The 23,880-nt window shown below is 35.5% G+C and overlaps 1 protein-coding gene across 1 annotated transcript; it reads right to left on the reverse strand.

The window, feature by feature from the left end:
* Positions 1 to 12,099: 12,099 nt before the first annotated feature.
* Positions 12,100 to 22,600, reverse strand: LOC128638178 (hemocytin-like). The gene is made up of 3 exons (XM_053690044.1): positions 22,569 to 22,600; positions 14,255 to 14,305; positions 12,100 to 12,606 (listed from the first exon to the last, which is right to left on the reverse strand). Exons 1-3 carry the CDS (start codon positions 22,594 to 22,596, stop codon positions 12,194 to 12,196), a joined length of 492 nt encoding a protein of 163 aa, XP_053546019.1. The 5' UTR covers positions 22,597 to 22,600; the 3' UTR covers positions 12,100 to 12,193.
* Positions 22,601 to 23,880: the final 1,280 nt, after the last annotated feature.

The raw sequence follows: 23,880 nt of genomic DNA on the forward strand, positions 1-23,880 counted from the left end.
GTTTCTAGAGCGTGAGCTCCGGGAGCTTATTCACAGATTATTATTTAATAAAATAAGCACTACAAAGTAACAGTACTCAGTATTTCAACTAATCACGTCCATGTCCATTTACACAACAGAGCTCAGTAATGTGAATATTCTACAGTAAGTGGGGATATGGAAACTAGAGCAAAATATCACAACTCTAAAAGATCATGAAACCCTACTTTAGTTCCATAATTCACATTTAATTTTTGTCTTTTTTAAAATTTAAATGTACTTCTAAGTTCAAATTTACTTTGTTCTTATGGTGTTCTTAGTTGAAGATCATACCATGGTACGTAGGGTGCGAGTGTATGGAGCACAATATGGGCCCTATGTACAAAGGCGTCATTTGGTTTGCTTGTCACCATAGCTTGCACCTAGCAGAAGTAAGCCTGTAACATTGACACATTAAAAAGTAAACAAAGTTGCATCTAATCTGTCATGAAGACCAGCAGAAAATCGATAACTTTGAAACACCACTAGGTGCTAATATATAAAGTCAGTCACCCAGCTGAGCTCATTTGATAAATTGATTGATCTTGAAAAAAGCTAGACCACCTGGAACATATTAAGGGCTCGATTTACCAAAGCCCTATGGCTGCAAGTTCTCACAAGAACTTGCTCACGTAATTTATCAAGCAGCGGTCACCAGACCGCCGCTTCCTTAACCTCTTTGCCACCTCTAAGGTGGCGAAATTCAATCTCTGCGGTCGAGTCCTAACGAGGAGATTGACAGCTCCTGCCTGCGTGTGATTGGCTGTGCGCGGGCAGGGGGTGGGATTGCACGCAAGCGCAGAATTGCGCTCGTGTGCAATGGTGATTACCTGCGGGTAATTTCGCCCCGCCACAGGTTAGCTGAGGTGTACAGGGGCGCGTATACATGCCTAGCCCTAATTGTAGCTGTAAACTTGTTTTATTACATGTTATTTACTTATTCACTTGAGATGTGAAGAGTTAATACATCTGGGTAATGTTTTTTACTACGAAGATTTAATAAACTTCAATTTGTATCTTATTTCCCTGTGAGTATTTTCTTTAGGTTGGGATTATATTTGAAGATAATAAACTATTCCGTGATCCCACTTTAAATTGACTTTATAAACATACCATTGTTTTCATCATATCATATAATTTACTATAAAAAATTATAAAATTTGATTAAAAAAATGGGAAAAAACGCACTTTTTTTTAAACTTTGACCCCTAAAATCTGTTACACATCTACAACCACCAAAAAACACCCATGCTAAATAGTTTCTAAATTTTGTTAGTTTAGAAATACCCAATGTTTACATGTTCTTTGCTTTTTTGCAAGTTATAGGGCAATAAGTACAAGTAGCATTTTGCTATTTCCAAACAATTTTTTTTCAGACTTAGCAATAGTTACATTGGAACGCTGATATCTGTCAGGAATCCCTGAATAACCCTTCACATGTATATATATATTTTTTAGTAGGCAGTTTGTTAAAAAAAAATAGGTTTTATTTTTTATTTTAATTTTTCTGTAGTGTAGCTGCCCCCTCTCAATACCCTCCCCACCTCCGATCCCTTTTCCCCAAGCCTTATCCCCCTCTCCCTCTGTATCATTCCCATTGCATTCAAGGATTGACTAACAGACTAAGTAGCGCTCCCGCCCCCCTTGCGCGCTCCTGACTCCATACAGGCAATACCGGATCCGCCTGAATAAGAACTGCTCCAGCGATGGCCCGCCCACCTGCCTCCCTCTCACCCACCAACGATTGGCACCATCGCTGGCCGATGCAGAGAGGGCCACAGATGCTTAAAAAAAGGTATTGCAGTGATGCCTCAATATCAAGGCATCACTGCAATACCTTGAAAGCATCTGGAAGCGATTACGATCGCTTCCACTGCTTGAAATCCCAAAGGACGTGTCAGGCACGTCCTTGGTCATTAACTGACACTTTTTGTAGGACGTGCCTGACATGTCCGTGGTCGTTGAGGGGTTAAGGAGCAAGGACGTACGGGGTACGTCCTACAAAAACTGTCACTTAATGACCAAGGATGTTACCTGTACGTTCTCAGGGTTTTCAAGCCCTGGAAGCGATTGTGATCGTTTCCAGTCACTTTTAGGGTACTGAAGTGATGCCACAATATTGAGGCATCCTGCAATACCCTTTCTTAAGCATCCGATGCAGAGAGATGCTGATCGTTGGTGGGTGGGAGCCATTGCAGGGAGGAAGGTGGGTGGCCCATCCCTAGGAACTTCTGGCCGGTGGAGGATCTTATTCACGGGTGCGCATGCGACCACTTAACAAGAAGTGGTGGGAGAGGGAGGGGGGAATATTGTTGGGAAAGGGATTTGGGAGAGGGAGGGGAGTAGAGTATTGAGAGGGGGTAGCTACACGACAGAAAAAGTTTGATTTATATTAAAAAAGGGCAAATTTTATTTAAAAGTGGGTACTGGCAGACAGCTGCCAGTACCCAAAATGGTGGCAAATAGTAAAAAGGGGGGAGGGTTAGAGAGCTGTTTGGGGGGGCTCAGGTAAGTTGGGTGGTAAGGGGGGATCCTACACTGCAGAAAATATATAATTTAAAAAAAAAAAGAGAAAAACTTTTATTTTTATACTGGCAGACTTTTTGCCAGTACTAAAGATAGCAGTGGCAAGAGTGACGTGGGGGAGGGAAGATAGCTGTTTGAGAGGGGTCAGGGAGGGATCAGGGGTTGGATGTGTCAGATGGGAGGCTGATCTCTACACTAAAGCTAAAATTAACCCTTCAAGCTCCATACAAGCTATCTAATTAACCCCTTCACTGCTGGGCATAATACAAGTGTGGTGCGCAGCGGCATTTAGCGGCCTTCTAATTACCAAAAAGTAATGCCAAAGCCATAAATGTCTGCTATTTCTGAACAAAGGGGATCTTAGAGACGCATTTACAACCATTTGTGCCATAATTGCACAAGCTGTATGTAAATAATTTCAGTGAGAAACCTAAAGTTTGTAAAAAAGTTAACGATTTTTTTTTATTTGATCGCATTTGGCGATCACTAATACTTTGGGTTGTCTATTAAAAAATATATATACATGTAAAGGGTTATTCAGGGATTCCTGACAGATATCTGTGTTAAAATGTAACATGCACATTTTGAAAAAAAATGGTTTGGAAATAGCTTAGTTCTACTTGTACTTATTGCCCTATAACTTGCAAAAAAAGCAAAGAACATGTAAACATTGGGTATTTCTAAACTCAGGACAAAATTTAGAAACAATTTAGCATAGGTGTTTTTTTAGTGGTTGTAGATGCAATAGGGTTTCCAATGGCAGCCTGGTCATCAACATGAAATATAAGTTCATATGGTTCTTTTGCTACTTTTCTCCACCAATAAGCATGCGCTACCCAGGTGATGAACCAAAAATGTGCCAGTTTGTAAGCTTACATTACTGCATTTCAAATAAAGATACCAAGAGAACAAAGACAAATTGATAATAGGAGTAAATTAGAGTTTCTTAAAATTGCATGGTCTATCTGAATCATGAAAGAAAAAAATTGGGTTTAGTATCTCTTTAAAGGGACACTGAACCCAAAAAAATTCTTTCGTGATTCAGATACAGCATGAAATTTTAAGCAACTTTCTAATTTACTCCTATTATCAAATTTTCTTAATTCTCTTGTTGCGGCTAGATTACGAGTTGTGCATTAGGGTAAAAAAGCAGCATTAAGAGGTCCTAATGCTGCTTTTTTAAGCCCGCTGGTATTATGAGTCTTGCAGGTCTAGAGGCACCGCACACTTCTTTGGTCTTACCGCAAAACGACTTATGTAAACTTCGTAAAGTCTTTTTTCTATGGGACTTCCATAGCGCCGGTATTATGAGTCTGTCCTGGGAGGCCAAAAAGTGAGCGGTACACCCTACCCTGTCAAGATCCCTAACGCATTTAAAAGTCAGTAGTTAAGAGTTTTATGGTACAACGCCGTAACATAAAACTCATAACTAAAGTTCTAAAAAGTACACTAACACCCATAAACTACCTATTAACCCCTAAACCGAGGCCCCCCGCATCGCAAACAGTATAATAAAAATTTTAACCCCTAATCTGCCGCTCCGGACACTGCCCCCACCTACATTATATTTATGAATCCCTAATCTGCTGCGCCCAACATCGCTGATGCCTACATTATATTTATTAACCCCTAATCTGCCACCCCCAATGTTGCCGCAACCTACCTACACTTTTTAACCCTTAATCTGCCGCTCCAACGTTGCCGCCCCTATAATAAACAGCCAAAAGAATGGAACAGCCAATAGAATGCGAGCTCAATCCTATTGGCTGATTGAATGAGCCAATAGGATTGAACTTCAATCCTATTGGCTGATTGCATTAGCCAATAGGATTTTTTCTACCTTAATTCCGATTAGCTGATAGAATTCTATCAGCCAATCGGAATCTAAGGGACGCCATCTTGGATGACATCACTTAAAGGTACCTTCATTCAGTAAGAAGACTCCGGATGGAGAGGATACTCCGCGTTGGATGTCTTGAAGATGGACCCGTTCTCCGCGCCGGATGGATGAAGATACCGTCTGGATGAAGGGTGTATTGGGTGGGTTTTATTTTTAGGTTAGGGTTTGAGCGGCAAAAGAGCTAACTGCCCTTTTAAGGACAATGCCCATCCAAATGCCCTTTTCAAGGCAATGGGGAGCTTAGGTTTTTTTAGATAGTATTTTATTTGGGGGGTTGGTTGTGTGGGTTATGGGTTTTACTGTTGGGGGGGTTGTTTGTATTTTTTTTTTACAGGTAAAAGAGCTGATTACTTTGGGGCAATGCCCCACAAAAGGCCCTTTTAAAGGCTATTGGTAGTTTAGTTTAGGCTAGGGTTTTTTTTTATTTTGGGGGGGCTTTTTTATTTTACTAGGGCTATTAGATTAGGTGTAATTAGTTTAAATATCTGTAATTTGTTTATTATTTTCTGTAATTTAGTGTTTTGTTTTTTTTTGTACTTTAGCTAATTTAATTTAATTTAGGTAATTGTATTTAATTTAGTTAATGTATTTAATTATAGTGTAGTGTTAGGTGTTAGTGTAATTTAGGTTAGGTTTTATTTTACAGGTAAATTTGTCTTTATTTTAACTAGGTAGTTATTAAATAGTTAATAACTATTTAATAACTATTCTAACTAGTAAAAATAAATACAAACTTGCCTGTAAAATAAAAAATAAAAAAACCCTAAGCTAGCTTCAATGTAACTATTAGTTATATTGTAGCTAGCTTAGGGTTTATTTTATAGGTAAGTATTTAGTTTTAAATAGGAATAATTTAGTTAATGATAGGAATATTTATTTAGATTTATTTAAATTATATTTAAGTTAGTGGGTGTTAGGTTTAGGGTTAGACTTAGGTTTAGGGGTTAATAACTTTAATATAGTGGCGGCGACGTTGGGGGCTGCAGATTAGGGGTTAATAAATGTAGGTAGGTGGCGGCGATGTTAGGGCCGGCTCTCCACGTTGATTCATATGGGGAAATCGTGCACAAGCACGTACAACCAGCTCACTGCTGACTTAAGCAGCGCTGGTATTGGAGTGCGGTAATGAGCAAAATTTTACTCAATGCTCACTTCTTGTCTTTTAACGACGGGTTTCTGAAAACTCGGAATACCAGCGCTGTAGGTAAGTGAGCGGTGAGATAAAACTGCTCGTTAGCACCGCACAGCCTCTAACGCAAAACTCGCAATCTAGGTGTTGGTATCTTTATTTGAAATGCAAGAATGTAAGTTTAGATGCCGGACCATTTTTGGTGAACAACCTGGGTTATCTTGCTGATTGGTGGATAAATTCATCCACCAATAAAAAAGTGCTGTCCAGAGTACTAAACAAGCTAAGATGTCTTATTTTTCAAAGAAAGATAGCAAGAGAACGAAGAAAAATTGATAATAGGAGTAAATTAGAAAGTTGCTTAAAATTGCATGCTCTATCTGAATCTCGGTAGAAAAAATTTGGGTTCAGTGTCCCTTTAAGTACTAGGCGTAAGAAATGACGATTGTGATATGTATAGTCCTTTTTCAACTTCCATTCAGAGCAAAATGATTTGAGTTTATTCATTTTATTATTAAAATATCACCGTAATCTTTTTTTTAAATATAGAAATATGTAAATAAATGAAAATTCCATTGACTCAATAATTTAAATATATTATTAATTTAAAATTGTGTTTTAAAAAAATGATTCATTTTATATGGATTGTTGATTGTAGTCATGTTAGTCCAGTGATTTAAATGTCAAAATAACAAAAGTCTAACAGTAAGTAGTGATGTCTTTTTATTGGACTAAATACATGTAATAAAGACAATAGTTCTCTGTCACATACTGATATGTCTCTCAGACATTTTAAATGTATTGTTTGTCCCATAAAAATGTATCACTATTTCCTGCAATAATGTTGGCATACCAGTGAGTAATTGTGGAAGAAGAACAGAATATTATATACCAACATTTACCATATGCTGCTGCTTCCAATAAAAACAATTATATTTTTTTAGACTCCCCTCCCCTGCTCTAATATGCTGAGACTGCCCATCTATCTATAAAGGACCATATGACCATTTTCTCAATCAATCACCCAGTTTCTTTGCACCACATGGCAGTTTCTGTGCACTCTCCATTTCTAAAAAAAACATGTGACATTTGTGTCTTCTTCTAGATGACAAAACGTTTCACAGGACATGTCCTGAGCAATTTTTGTTTTATCCTTTTAAATGCACAAATACTATTTTTGGATCAACAGAGTCAATCTTAGAATGAGTTCAAAAGGTATTCAAAACATGCACAGTTAAATTTAGCAGTCATCATGATATGACTACTTACCTGAGGAAACAATTGAAGAGATAGAGTCTTATATAATAATGCACCAGTCATTTACCCTATTATTGCTTACAACAGGGTGTGTGAAAGAAATGTAATCCTACAGTTTCAATCCCACCTATTAGATAATTATAACTTCATTTGCAAAACAAAGCCTCATAGAGCAATGGTTCACTGGGAAGCAATTAGCTTTTCATGTTGCTGTTGATCCACGCTTGACAGTAATTTGAAAACTGATAAAAAAAAAAAGTATTTTATTTACATTTTTTGTATGAACCTTTTATGGGGCATTTGAATAGTGTGGTATATAATTTAGTGACTAAATGAGTTTACTTTGGGAAAACATGTTGGTAAATCACTGCTGGAATGCAAAGTAATATATGTGGTGTTTTGTTTTTGAAAAATTCTGAGCTCATCCTATATTATATTATATTCACAGCTATCATTATGCTTGATCATTTTCTTTGGAATTCAAACCCATCCAATATGCAACATTATTCACTATATTAAGATGTTTGCAATATTCATCAAAGAAGCCTCTAAGAACCTGCAGTACTTGCCCCAGTTATGAAAGAAAATTCCAAAGTCAATTGAAACATTCCTTTTGTGTGTGGATTTAACCAACCTACTCAAATGTAAGCTATTTGGAGCAAATATTCTTTAAGCAAACTTTTCTTTGTATACTACACTGTATCTCACACAGTGAAGTTTTGATGAATGAGAATAAATGTCTATTTGGATATATCTTTAGTCAGAATATTTAAAATGGATTTATTGGTTATTATCTGAAAGTGATAAATGTCAGTTTTCTCTAGTTCTATTTTGGTATTATCAAGATTCCTTGGTTAATGGATATTATACATACTATGGGGTCCATTTAACAACCCTCAAGTGGCTAACGGGCAGCACTAAGCCAATCGCATGCAAGCTGGGTCAATCACCCAAGTTGGAGAAGTCCAGGGAGATTGAGAAATGTCACTTTATAGTTGGCGAAGCAGATTAGGAAGCAGCAGTCATCTAATGATCATCTGTGGACTCGCTCATGTGAGCCTGCAGCCTAAGGAGCTCCAAAGCTGCATTCACAGCTTCTTAAATGGAGTCCTCTAACTTTAAGAGTAGAGGAGTACAAACTCAGTTACCTAGATTTACATCTTAAATAAGAGCATTTAATCCAGACACACCTTCTTTAAAGTATTATGGTGCAGTGTGAAGGTTTTTCTATAGGTTTAAAACTCTTTAGGTAGCTTCCAATTCTTATGTCATCCAATGGGTTTCTATACCTACATGTGTATCTTGTAACTGTTGAGCTTTCCGTTCAAAATGTTTGAATTCAGATTGCTTGGTCTTGACTTCCATTCCTGTGTATTCAAATGTAGTAGAAGAGAGTTCTTTTGAATCAGTTAACCTGGTCAAGTCATGTATGTGATCAATGTGCTCAGTCACCACTCTACTTAGCAACCTAAACAGTAGGGATGCTGCACACTGGGTCTAGAGGGGGTGGTGAACCATAATTAAGGGCAGAGATAGGCAAGGTGTCCGTACACAGACACTGGTGTCCATGACTTGCCCTTGCAGTGTCCGCCACTTGTTTTGCGATGGGGAGGCAGGAGTAGGACAGATGATTGCTGGTCCTGACACCACCTTGACGGACGCAGTGCCACACTTCATGGGGTTGGGGCTGCACCCATATTATGCCGCTCAGTAGCGGGAAAGTAAGTGATAGAGAAGAAGCAAGCTGCCTGCAGAGCAGCCTGTGTCAACCACCAGTGAGTCGTGAGCTGTCCCGATTTCATGATCTGTCGGCAGCATGGTGCTGATGCCTCTGTGTAGAAGACTGCTGCTTACTCTGACAAACCTTACCCTACTGAGTAAGTAACCAACCATGATGATAATGCGATTAACATCAAGGTGGGTGGGTTTGGTCAGGAGTTGCAGACTCTCAGTACAACCAAAAAAAATAAAAGGTAAGAATTTTGAAAACATTTTATACCAGTATACCACAAGCAGTCTTTATACAAATTTTATTTTAAACTTATTTGATTAGATGACTAATTTGCACTTGTGGAACTAGACCAGGGGCATCTAATGTATGGCTCATTTGACAGCAAAATGCTCCTGACTTATAGAAACATAAAATGTGTTGGCAGATAGGAACCATTCGGCCCATCTAGTCGGCCCAATTTTCTGAATATTTCCATTAGTTCTTGACCTTATCTTATATCTAGTATAGCCTTATGCCTATCCCATGCATGTTTAAACTACTTCACTGTCTCTACCACTTCTGCTGGATGGCTATTCCACCATTAATCCTCTACCCTCTCGGTAAAGAGAGTGTTTTTTTATGTTTTTAATTTGAAATGTACCTTGGTGTCCTTCACTAAGGTCTGTACTTTGGAAAATGTCCGCCACAGCCTTGGTCCATGCCTATCCTTGATTAAGGGACTAATTGTCAGCTAAGTATTGATTGAAAGCAATTGGCTGTATTAATAAATGGTGTAGTAAAAGTTTTAACTCTGTGTGTTCTCTGGGTAAAGGACAAAAGGAGACTTCATGTCTATCCTCCAAACAACAGAGGTAAAAATAATATAAAGCTTAGAATATCTACCATGTTTGGTCCTAATTGATAGTTGGTAAATAAGTATGGACACGCATCGAGGAAAACTATTATTATATTAGGTATGCGTTACTTTGATGATTATCTGTTATTTGATACTTTTTGGGCATTAATATTTGTCAATTTATTTTCTAATTCAATGTGGTTTCTATTAAAGAGACTAATTGAAAACATAAAAAAAGACAAGGTTTGATCTACAGAGATTTCCCTATTATAATTAAAACCCCTTATGATTCAAATAAACGAGTGGTGGTAAACTTCAAGTTGAAATATGGTAATATTCTGTTCTATTATATTATCTAAAATATAGAAAAGTTTACTGGGGACAAGGCACACAACAGAATTTGCTGTTAACAAAATTAAAACTTTTGCTATATATTGATCTAATGGATTTTGTATTTTAGTTTCTGTATACTCACTAAATTGTTATTTGAGAATAAATTATTTCTTGTTATCTAAACATGTTATAGACCTGTTTCTATTCTCAGAGAATTATGTTTGCATTATGTTTAGTGGTTAGAACATGCTGTGATGAATCTTTAGATTAAACACATTAATTACTTTGGATTTATCAAAGATGGGAAGTTAAAGATTAATTCAAGAAAGTCGGGTTAATCAGTTAATCATCCCTCAATTGCATTTGCTACTACAAAGGTAATAATCTAGTTATATTGTCAGCATCTAAATTTAAAAAAGGAGAAAGGGTATCTAGAACATATAAAATAAAGCGTAATAAATATGTAATTTGTAACCCAGGAAAGATAAATTAATTTGTTGAATATTTGGGCAATTATAATTTATTGAATAATTCAGATTCATTTTACCAAAAAAAAGCCTACATATACTAGTCTCTAAAGAATTCAGGTTATTTACAGGTTAAATTAATGTTTCTGTAGATAATGGCCAGGGGTGACGATATTTAGATCCTTTTATGTTTATAATTATTAAAAAAGGTGTGGATTGTGGAATTTTACTTCTTGAGATGAAGTGTTGACTGAATCAAAAGAAAGCAGGCATTAGACCTAACTGCAGTTCTTTTTCATTCTTAAATGTTGATTTAAAGATATCTTTAAATATTCTACAAACATTCTGAAAAAATATCATAGATACAGACCAAGTGACCTTAGTGACCTCTGGAAAAAGGGTTGACAATACTTTACAATTAATGAACATAATTGTTCGTTTGAACAAGATGAAGGAACTCATGTTGATCCTGTCTTGATGATGAGAAATCCTTTGATAGGGCCAACTGAGATTTTTAGGATATACATTCAGATCAGGGGTAAAATAGTGATACCTCTTATAAAAATTATTCATAAAACACCCAGGGGTTTAGGTCACTGCTGAGGCTATAATATTAGTTATCAATTTTGACAACTTAAAAAAACAAAAACAAATTTAACTTCAAAGCTTTATTCATATTGTTGGAAAATGTGATACAATACTCACATACTCCATGCTTGTTTTTTTTATCCAACATTTACTTAATAACTAGCATGTGTGCATACTACAAACCAACCTATCAATACTCCGGAGTACTGAGAATCCAAGGGTTTGATTCTTTGTGAGCCTCTCTGTTCAGAACATCTTAGCCACAGCAAATCATCAGCCTTGTTGCCAATAATAGCAGAGTGAACCATCTCACTTGAGTCACAAAAATGTGGGGTAGCTCAAGTATATTAAATAATAAAACTGTGGACAAGCTAAATGTTGGCAGAAGATCAGAACTGTAATGCTGATTGGTTACGTGGTTGGTTGATCAGTGTCATCAATAAGAATTGACTTATTTTTCTACATATGGGAGGGAATCCCTTGTATTTTTTAAGATAGTTAAAGAGTTGTGTAGTAAAAGTTTTAACTCTGTGTGTTCTCTGGGTAAAGGACAAAAGGAGACTTCATGTCTATCCTCCAAACAACAGAGGTAAAAATAAAATAAAAAATAAAGCTTAGAATATCTAACATGTTTGGTCCTAATTGATAGTTGGTAAATAAGTGTGGACACGCATCGAGGAAAACTATTATTATATTAGGTATGCGTTACTTTGATGATTATCTGTTATTTGATACTTTTTGGGCATTAATATTTGTCCATTTATTTTCTAATTCAATGTGGTTTCTATTAAAGAGACTAATTGAAAACATAAAAATAAAAAAGGTTTGATCTACAGAGATTTCCCTATAATAATTAAAACCCCTGACATATGTATTTTTCATATGTGTCCCTTTTTAAAGCGACAATATGGTCACCCTAGCTATAACACTGGTAATATGTGATACTAGTACCAGTTTTATAGCAGCTAGAGTCATAAGATTCATAGTTGTTTGCCATTGCAACTACCTGTACTAAAGTTATATCATTAATTGACCCATATACAGTGTAGTGCAAAAAATAGTAATATGATTTTAGTAAACAGGTCAATAAATGGAGCCACTATTAGAAAAGAGCTTCACTATAGTGGCCTCCATAGGATTAAGCTCTAAATGTGCAGCACATAGAATTAGGAATGTTGCAGTAGACCAAATCCTACCTAAGGGCATGCACCCATATGCAACTACCTCATATTCAAGTGTGAAATACATAAACAAAACAAGCAAAAGCTAGAAACACTTTTTTTATGTTTTATAAACAGATTGTGAGTACAAAAATCATCTAAATATTATTTTATTGAAAGCAAATACTGAAAAATAATAAGTGCAGGCATAATACAATATTAATATAATTTAGTCTCCATTGAATGTCCTATGTTCGCGTGATATTCATGTTTCCTAAGAGTGGTAAAATTATTGGACTGAAGGATCGGGTTATTTTTGGGCACAATATGGGACGGATACATTGATCATTATGCATAACATACCCCTTTACACAGACACAACCTGGTTTACACATCATGGCACAAGGCCTATCTTGCTGCAGGTAATTTTCACAAGTATCCTGGCAATGGGATATGCAGTCATTATACTTTCCATTAGGACCACAAGAAGTGCACTCACTCTCAGGAATACACGTATTAGAAGTAGGGGATGCCAGCACATAGCCTTCTTTACAGTAGCACTCTGACTGACAGTCTTTTGAACATGGTGTCTCCTGGTTACCACAACTCCTTGGGCAAGGTTTACATTTGTAGAAGATCTTGTTTGGCTCACAGAACGCATCTGTATGCGAAACAAAGCAGAAGTTAATATTGTGGTAAATGCTACATGTCAAGACATTAAATTAAAACAATGCACATATGAAAAGCACTTTGTATTCATATTTTTGTTTCTAAAGGGACAATCTATACGAATGATTTTATTGATTAAAAAGATAATCTCTTTATTGGCCGTTCCCCAGTATTGCATAACAGTGTTATATTAATTCACTTTTTACCTCTGTGATGAACTTGTCTAAGCCTCTACAAACTGATGGTAGTGATGCTAATAATAATACTAGAACAATACTAATAATATTAAAAGCAATAACGTTATTAAAGGAACACTTTATTTAAAAACTTTTCTCAAACATTTGACAGGGCAGAAATTAAACTAGAATTTTATTGGCCTGAAAAAATGTGATTTAAAAGATGTTCATGTACTTCCTACTAATGCTCTTTGGTTGATACAACTTTCTGCTAATGCTCAGTTGCTCACCCTAATACACATAATAGGAAACATCTATGGGGTTGATTTAATAAAGGGATATGAAACCCAATTTTTTTTCTTTCATGATTCAGATAGAGCACGCAATTTTTAGCAACTTTCTAATTTACTCCTATTATCAAATGTTCTTCATTCTCTTGGTATGCTTTGTTGAATGAGCAGCAATGCACTACTAGTCTCTGACTGAACACATGGGTATATATATATATATATATATATATATATATATATATATATATATATATATGCAGCCACCAATCAGCTGCTAGGTTTGTTGCTGCTCCTGAGCTTTCCAATATAAACCTTTCAGCAAAGGATAACAAGAGAAAGAAGCAAATTAAATGATAGAAGTAAATTGGAAAGATGTTTTGAATTGTATTCTCTATTTTAATTATGAAAGAAAATGTTTGAGTTTCATGTCCCTTTAAGCAGCAGATGCTGCATTGACGCCCCATCGTTTCTGGTCCGCCAGAACCGGAAGTTAAGAAGCAGCGGTCGTAAGACCACTGCTCCTTAACTTCTCTGCCACCTACTGAAATCATCCTGATCCAATCTGGATGATTGACGATCCCTGCAAGCGGCTGATCGGCTGTGAGTGAGCAGGGGGCGGCATTGCACAAACATTTCATTAGAAATGCTTGTGCAATGTTAAATGCCAACAGCGTATGATGTCAGCATTTAGCGAGGTTGAGTGGACATTAATTGCTACAGCGAATCATGTCCGCTCGACCTTTGGTAAATCTAACCCTCCAAGTTAAAGAATATGAAAGAACTGATATTGTGGTTTTTTAAACACTTTTTATTTAACATTTTTATAAAAAAAAAAACTTTGGAGAACAAAGAATACCAGTGATGACACCACATATAAAAAATACTGTAATACTAGTAGAGATAACTGCAACAATAATATATAACAATACTGTAGTAGTAGTAACAATAATATAAAAATTAATATTATTAATGTGAATAATAGTAACAATAAAATCATATTAATTAATTTATGTTCATTTTAATGAGTCAAGCAATTATCTAAACAATTTCCTTTTTTTAAATTATCTGTGACAGCAAAAAAAATATTTTTATGACTATTCAATATGTTTCCTCATACTTTTTCCCATACCACATATTTCACTAATATATTTATGTAGGTCAAGGTATTTATTACCTGGTTTTTCTGCCGCTCTGTCTTGCGCCGTCACCAGCAACAGGCAAAACTCTGAAAACAGAAAACGTGTTATTAATCTTTTTATGGAATGGCTGTAATGTTTTTACAACTAGCTGTTCCTCATGACTCTGATTGTTGTCTCATTGTTTGTTTTTTCTGATTAGAGCCGCTTGTCTTTAAGAATGCAAGGAGATATAGAATAAGAATAATATTAGAATGAGCCTCCTATTTTACAGAGCTAAGGGTTTAGAAATGCACTACACTGCAAGGAATTATAGTGAACTTTTTCTAAAGAAGGTGAGAATGTTGGCTTTGTTGCTTTTAAGGGGATATCAAAGTGCAGGTCCTGGGACCTAGTTGAACACAGATATGGTGAGTCAATAACAAGAGACATATGTTCATAGCCACCGATCCCCAACTAACTCCCAGTAGTACAGTGCTTCTCCTGAGCCTACTTTCAACAAATGATACCAAGAAAACAGAAATAAATGTAATAATATAAGTAAATTGAAAAGTCACCTGAAAATTGCATACTCTGGGCTCAACGTACTAAGCTGCGTATGCTGCTTTTGAGGCCTTGCAGGGCGAGTCTGCCTCCCGCAATGTAAATTGCAACTTAATATTCGCTCTCCGCCTCCTCTGAGTTGGTGAATAGAAATCACCCCGAACATTTTTGTTCTGGGTTATTGACAGGTTTTTCTGTCCACGCGATAGAAGGAGCAGCATTACGCACTCACTTGTGGACACGGAGTGGATGTACAGTGTCTGCTGCCAGTAAGCCACAAAGTCGGCCGGTCAGGTTCTCAAGTTGAGAGCCTTCTCCACACCGGCTTTAGTACACGGGGCCCTTTATCTCAAACGTGAATGTTTAATTCTGACTATCACGTACCTTTGAATATGTTATAACAATATCTCATTTGGAATTTTGCCTGCACATATCGTAGTTCCTATTTCATCCGTTTTTTGTGACTCGGTTTGATGAAGCTGTGTGTTTGCAGAACTAGTGGATTATTATTATAATGTAGTCCATATGTAAATTCTTTATAGAATTTGGGCAGCTAAAAATTCATAATAATAAAATATAAAAACTAACATAGTCCACATAAGCATCCTACAGCGTAATTATTATGATTTTTATTTACATTTTATGGGATTCAAACATGTTTCTGCCTCATGGGTATGACTCATTACATAGAGATAATGCCTGCCCAAACTAGTCTCTGATCATTAGTAGAATATGTGTAGCCTCAGTTATGGAGATATACAGGTATGTAGCACGCTGTTATGGAGACATATGTGGCACACTGTCATGGAGACATTTGGCATACAGTTAAAGAGACATATGTGGCACACTGTCATGGAGACATGTGGCACACAGTTATGGAGACATATGTGGCACAATGTTATGGAGACATTTGTGGCACACAGTTAAAGAGACATTTGTGGCACACAGTTATGGAGACATGTGGCACACTTTTGTGGAGACATGTGGCACACGTTTGTGGAGACATGTGGCATACAGTTATGGAGATATATGTGGTGCACAGTTATGGAGATATATGTGGTGCACAGTTATGGAGATATAAAAAAAAGTCCAACTTCTAGCACAGTTAACGCTCGAGCGGGAATGTTAATTAGCGCTCCACTTGTAATCTGGCCCTTTATGTGGAATTCAAATCTATGTTTTATGTCCCATTAGTATGACTACGCTGTAGTAAAAATTGTCCAGATCTGTCTAGATATTTCACAACCGTACAACGTAGAGGGTTAAAAAAAATGCACACTGAAGTCACTAAAATTGAATCTTACAGAATGTCTGCAGTATTATATAACTGACCTAGTTTTCATAAATAAATCAAACCAATAATAGAAATAAACTGACAAAGCCACATCTAACCTTTCTAATAATCCCATTGTATGGTAATTTATATATATAAAAAAAGAAAGATAATGTATGGTAGCCTGCAAACACATATTAACCTGCATATACACGCCCTACCATAAATATACTGTGTAAGTGACTAATAGAAAAACTGGTCCTGTGGCTTTAAAAACTCTTTAGAACTACACGCAAGTGGAAATAATTTGTATTCCCCTTAGAGATTACCTCAATAATATCTTTAAAGGGATATGTACAATCATAGTTTACTGTAGCTCTGCAATATTCCATTTAAAAAAATATATATATTTCTTTATTGTATCCACAGCAGGAGTAAACCAAGCGCAAACACATTTAAAAGTACACTTAAAGGGATAGAAAACACAATTAAACTTGCATGATTCAGATAGAACATGTCATTTTAATACACAAAAAAGGAAGAAACACAAATAGAATTAAAAATAACATGGTTCAGCTAGATTTTTAAGATACGTTTTAATCTACTTCTATAATTAAATTGACTTTGTTCACTTGGTATCCTTTGTTCAAAAGCATAGACAGGAGCAGCAATGCACTAATGGGAGCTGGTGACTGGTGGCTATGTCCCTATGCTTCTTGTCATTGGCTCATCAAATTTGTTTATCAAGGTACAAGTAGAGCATTGTGGAGCTGATTTTAACTATGTGTTTAACTCCTGTTTGGGGGTTAAACACATTTATATTCAAACAATAATTTAATAATAAAATGCACTAACATTTATTTTCTTTCTGCACTTTATGTCCTTGTAAACAGTACAAGGAAATGCAGCATACGCTTTATACTATTTATATCAATTTACTTTTATGATGACTATAGTGTAACTTTAATTAAAGGGACAGTCTAGACCCAATACTTATTCTTTATTACTTATTGCTACAAACCAGACTAGCATCTTGCAGTAGGTTCCCCATCTATAAGCTTGTAAGAAGTACATGAAACTTTGAAATGATCATTGTTTGTTAGCAGCCGAAAATGGCCGCCAAGCTCTGCCCACAGCTTCTTTAGTCCAGTTAACTGTTATCTTGTAGGACAGTTAAGCAGTGCACGTTTAATATTTTTCAGTTAGATATTTCAAATTGCACATGCACAAATCAGCGTGTGGAAGTAGGGAAACGTATTTAAGAGTTAACCGTGATTGGAGAAACTTAATATACCAAAATAAACATGCAATGGGGGGGTGGAGCTTGGTGGTTACTTACAGCTCCTAACAAACAATGAATATTTAAATCTTTTATGTACTTCTTACAAGCTTACAGATGTTGGACCAGTGGCAGGATGCTTCTCTGGTATGTAACAATAAGTAAACAGAATTATGTATTTGGTCTAGACGGTCCCTTTAATTAAAGGGCCATTATAGCTGAAAAAATTACATGGTCTAAATTGTTAAAACATCTAATTTTAAAGAGATATTAAAGAGTGCTCCTTTGATAAAAATAAATATTTTAAGTCAAAGTAAAAAGAAAAAGATTGTGTAAAAAACAGCAAACAACTAAAATTAGCACTTAGAATTTCTCACTGTAGCCCCGGCCCCAGTGTAATAAAAGAGCTGATATCTTGGAAACTTTACATTCTGACCAGTAGCGGACCTACTCAGCATAGGGCCTGGCCCTGGTGTCCCCCTGAATTTAACTCAGTAATAAGCAATTGTAATAATATACATGCTTCTCTGTATAATGATTTTGAGAAAAATATATATAATGAAACTGAGTATTTAAAAACTGTCAGTGTGCATACTGTGCTGAATAATGAGGTCAGTTGTATGCACTATACCCTGATGAGTAGACCACATAAACACATGCCTAGGTAATGTATACATTGGCTACCAATGTTAGTTCTGTCCCTGATTCTGACAGCTCTGAGCATGAGCAAATCTGACTCCCTGTTACCTAGTCTATTCACCTTATAGTAAACCAGTTCATGCTATTCTAGAAGTTTTATGAAATCAGACTAGATAAACCTTCCTGCAGAGGTCTCAGCCTCTTTGTGGCGGGAAGTAATGGACAAAGCATAAATTAAGTTTTTTAAAAAAGAAATAAAAGGTCAAATTCATTTTAAATTATGAGTAATACATATTGCAATGATTTCTATTAAGTATAAGACACTGTTTAGAGCTTTTTATTACAACAATAAAACAAACTGTTAAACATCCCTTTAAGACTATGGACCATGCACCTCTATGTGTTTAACCCCCACAAACAGATTAAACACAGTAGAAATACCCACTAATCGCATTAGCAGAGAAAGTTGCATGACCCAAACAAATAGATGTGCAGGGTTGCCAAGTCTTAAAATGACGTGCTCTAACAAATTAGAGCATGCAACTTTCCTACTATAGTGGTGCTTTAGGTACTATAATAAGCCTCTCAACATGTCAGATATTTTTTTTGTCTTGAAGTTGAGACACGACTACCACAAGTTAGTTTCCTAGGTATAATAGAAACAAATGCTCAGTTATCCAATAAAAACCTGTAATTTGCACAAACAAGAAACCTATACTAATAATGACAACTTATAGTGAGGAAGTGGAATCCCATAAAGCATATCAGTATGATTTCAGCATTTGAGATACATTTTAATTACATTTCTTTTATGCACCTGTCATCAAAATGAATAAGATCTAGATTACAAGTAGAGCCCTAAATATTGCTTGCGCAAAAGTGATATTTGCACTCAACTTTGTAATACCAGCACATGCTAATGTGCGCTGGTATTACAAGTTAAGCGAAATTATGGTTAATTTTCTGAGCGTAAATTCCTACTGTGAGCTTGCGATAGTAATATCCAGTCACTTGTAATAGCTGGTTATTTATCACTCCACTCACGGGCGTGCAATAATTTAGCAATCCACTCGTAATGTAGCCCTAAATTTTAACATTATCCAAAATGCACCATAAAAGCTGAAACCCTACTCTGTACCTAAAAAAGTATTAACCTACATTTTTGAACAAATTACAGCAAAAAGGGTAATTGTAACTGCTGGCAATTAAATGCCGATGCTTTTACATGCTGATGTTATTTTAACCTACATTTTAAACAAAATATGACACAGAACGAGTTACTACAAGTGCAATTGTCATCAAATACTTCAACAATGTACTAGCGCAATCTTTAGATCCTGATAATCTTGTAATAACTATGTGTATCATATAAAGTAATACACCTTGCAAGAGCTTAGTGTTTAAATGCTCCCAAATAAATATTTATGTATAAAGTAAATTGATATATATATATATATATATATATATGTGTGTGTGTGTACATATGTGGGTGTGTATGTATGTGTGTTTATATGTCTGTGTATGCATGTATGTGTTTATATCTGTCTGTGTGTTTGTTTGTGTGTGTGTATATGTGGGTGTATATGTGTGTATGCATGTATGTGTTTATATCTGTCTGTGTGTTTGTTTGTGTGTGTGTATATGTGGGTGTATATGTGTGTATGCATGTGTGTGTATGTATGTGTTTATATCTGTCTGTGTGTTTGTGTGTGTGTGTATATGTGAGTGTATATGTGTGTATGTATGTGTGTGTATATGTGTGTGTCTGTGTATGCATGTATGTTTTTATATCTGTCTGTGTGTTTGTGTGTGTGTATATGTTTGTTTATATGTGTATGTGTACGTATGCCTCTGTGTATGTATGTATGTATTATTATAATTATTCTTTATTTATAAAGCGCCAACAGATTTTGCAGCGCTGCTCATGGGTACAAGGATAAAAGTACAACGGAGAAATAATACAATAAAAGACATATTTTTACAGACAAATATTCCTGTGGGAACTTACAATCTAGATGATTATTTGTATGGGTATATGTGTATATGTGTGCATCTGTGTGTGTCTGTGTATGTATGTATTTATATCTGTTTTTGTGTGTGTGTATATATGTGTGTGTATGTGTGTGTGTATATATGTGTGTGTATATGTGTATGTATGTTTAGATGTGTATGTATACGTATTCGTGTTTGTATATATGTATGTATGTGTGTGTATATGTGTATGTATGTTTATATGTGTGTGCATGTATGCATGTATGTGTGTGTATATGTGTATGTATGTTTATATGTCTCTGTGTGTGTATATGTATGCGTGTGTGTATATGTATGCGTGTGTATATGTGTGTGTGTATATATGTGTGTGTATGTGTGTATATATGTGTTTATGTGTGTGTATATGTGTATGTATGTTTATATGTGTATGTATACGTATGCGTGTGTGTATATATGTATGTATGTGTGTGTATATGTTTATGTATGTTTATATGTGTCTGTATGTGTATATGTATGCGTGTGTATATGTGTGTGTGTGTATATATGTGTTTATATATGTGTGTATGTGTGTATATGTGTATGTATGTTTATATGTGTATGTATACGTATGCGTGTGTGTATATATGTATGTATGTGTGTGTATATGTTTATGTATGTTTATATGTGTCTGTATGTGTATATGTATGCGTATGTGTATATGTATGCGTGTGTATATGTGTGTGTGTGTATATATGTGTGTATATATGTGTGTATGTGTGTATATGTGTATGTATGTTTATATGTGTATGTATACGTATGCGTGTGTGTATATATGTATGTATGTATGCGTGTGGGTATATGTATGCGTGTGTGTATATGTATGTATGTATGTATGTGTATATATGTATGTATGTATGCGTGTGGGTATATGTATGCGTGTGTGTATATGTATGTATGTATGTGTGTGTATATATGTATGTATGTATGCGTGTGGGTATATGTATGCGTGTGTATATATGTATGTATGTATGTGTGTGTATATGTGTATGTATGCATGTATATATGTATGCGTGTGGGTATATGTGTGCGTGTGTATATGTGTGTGTACGCTTGAAGTGCAGAAGTGCAGAGGTAAATAATGGAAGCACTGCTTTACAGAATGTTTTGATGAGAAAACATCCAGTGAAACTGATTAGAACAAATAACCTAAAATTAGTAGTTTCAGATGGTATATACTAATCTGCGGAGTAACTCGTTTTTTCCTCTGTGACTATATTAGGTTATTCAGTATATGCATTTTCATCTGTAGAGCTGTGTGTTATATGTGTCCCCATTTCTACATTCAATATCTCTCTGCATGTTCAACATACAGAGTGCTATTTGCTATTGTCTGCCTCTTTTTTATCTATATGAGATTGTGGTGATTTCTAAAACTTGTTCAATTAACTTTTAACTGAAAGAAAGAAATCAGTGCTGCCCTTTTATTTAAAGGGATAGTCTAGTCAAAATTAAACTTTTATGATTCAGATAGAGCATGCAATTTTAAGGATATTTCTCATTTACTCCTATTATCAATTTTTCTTTGTTTCCTTGGTATCTTTATTTTAAAAAGCTAGAATGTAAGCTTAGGAGCCGGACAATATTTGGTTCAGCACCTGGGTAGAGCTTGCTGATTGGATGGCTACATTTAGACACCAATCAGCAAGCGCTAACCAGGTGCTTAACCAAAAATGGGCCAGCTCCTAAACTTACATTCTAGCTTTTTTAAATAACGATACCAAGAGAACAAATAAAACTTGACAATAGGAGTAAATGAGAAAGTTGCTTAAAATTGCATGCTCCATCTGAATCATGAAAGTTTAATTTTGATTAGACTATCCCTTTAAAGAGACATGAAACCCAAAAGTTTTCTTTCATGATTCAGAGAGGATACAATTTTAAACAACTTTTCATTTATTTCTATTATCTAATTTTCTTCATTCTCTTGGTATGTTTTGTTGAAAAATCAGCAACAATGCACTACTAGGAGCTAGCTGAACACATCAGGTGAGCCAATAACATGATGCATATATGTGCAGCCATCAATCTGCAACTACTGAGCCAAAGTAGGTATGATTTTCAACAAAAGATACCAAAAGACTTTAATAAATTAGATAATAGAAGTAAATTGGAAATTTGTTAAAAATCACATGCTCTATTCAAACAATGAAAAGAAAATGTGGGTTTCACGTCCCTTTAAGTAGACACCATGCAGCAAAAATAACATGTTAGAGTATTGTTATAAAAGTGTAGTTGCAAACTGGTAAAACACCCAATGCATGAGGGAACCTCATGTGCTGCTCATGGGCAGGGCATGACCAGTGATTGGCCATAATGTGCCTATTCCACTTCTTATTGGCTGACCATCTATACCCTGCTCAGAAACAGCAGCACACTACAGCCACTAAGTATGAATTTAACTATTAACAGTAAAGAATAAATTACAGCACATTACTTTTTCAGTATAAAACATTTATCCTTGCCCTATTCAATACAGAGTAGTAATTGTTAAATCCCTCCATAAAGATCACCATCTTGCTCTGTGTCTTTGAATATACGTGCATGAATAGTGAGTTTGTAAGTAGAAGAATACATAGATTGTACTTACCCAACAGCAGAAGGAGCACTGTGGACATTTTCTTCAGCATGATGACCTATAATGTACAGTATATAGGTCAGCAAGAGAGGATTGAAACAAGCAAGCTCAGGATGGTGCTTCTTATACAACTACGTTGAAATAATCAATTACTCACCTCTTGTCTTGATGAATAAGCTGCTCTTATTATGTCAGTTTGCACTTTGTTTGAAGTACTGTGAAAGGTGTCTCTACTTATAGGTAGAGCAGAGATGGGTGGCGCAACTCGTTAAAAAATCTGACCTGTATGCAGACAAATACTGTCTGACATCATTTAGAGGCTCTGCCCGTTTTCTAAATGTTAATGATACACAATCACTACAGTTTAATAGAGATCTGGAAAAATCTTGCCCTGGAGTAAGAATTCCTGACTACGCCTGGCAGACGATGTTAACGTGAAAGCAGAACAAAAAGATGATCAGAGGCTTCAATGTCTCTGTTATTAAATGCATTTGTAATTTAACTTACGTATAATATAATTTTTGTGCGTATGGGATAAAGTCCATTTAAGACTGTAGTTTAATAGTGTTGATAACAAATACTAACTGTATGTATACTTGATCCAGTGGTTCACTTAATAGTTTTTGGTGCGCTAGATGACTTTAGAAAATAGGTGATTGTATTGCTTTTTATTATTATTATTATTATTATTATTATAGTGATAATATTATTATCATCATGCATTTATGCCAGCATACATTAATGAGTACATATATAAAATGGCTACACAATACGATACTTTCAAGTACTGATACAATAGAATTTGAGATTGTAATATAAAATGCTTAATTATGCAAATAAAAAAGGTTCAATATACTTATTTTGCATTGTGTGTGTGTTTTTTCCCATTCATTTTATAGTAAAAAGAATGGGTTATCCACATATAAATAAGGGGCTTTGCGGTATAGTTATGTAACTTTGATCATCACATAGGGGCTCCCATGATCCTCTATGCAAATAAACGCACATTTATTCATGACAGGTGATCACATGGTATCATAGTGATCACTTGGCTATTAAAACTTACATAGGAGTTTTAATTTTAGGAGGGGCTTTAAAATAGGGTCTTGAGGTCTTTTTGACATCCTGTTAGAAGGGTATTTATATGTTGTGCTTATTTTTTGTGTGTATTAGTGCTTATACTTAGACCCCCAAGACACAAATTTCATACCATACCTCTTGGAAATTTCTAGGGCTTAAGGGAGCCAAACAAAAGAGGGGCTTGAAAACCAAGCTATCCATCCAGATCCCTTAAGCTCTGTTCTCCTTTCCAATACAGTTTCCG

The sequence above is a fragment of the Bombina bombina genome, chromosome 8 (genome assembly GCF_027579735.1).
Source record: "Bombina bombina isolate aBomBom1 chromosome 8, aBomBom1.pri, whole genome shotgun sequence".
Lineage (NCBI taxonomy): Eukaryota > Metazoa > Chordata > Amphibia > Anura > Bombinatoridae > Bombina > Bombina bombina.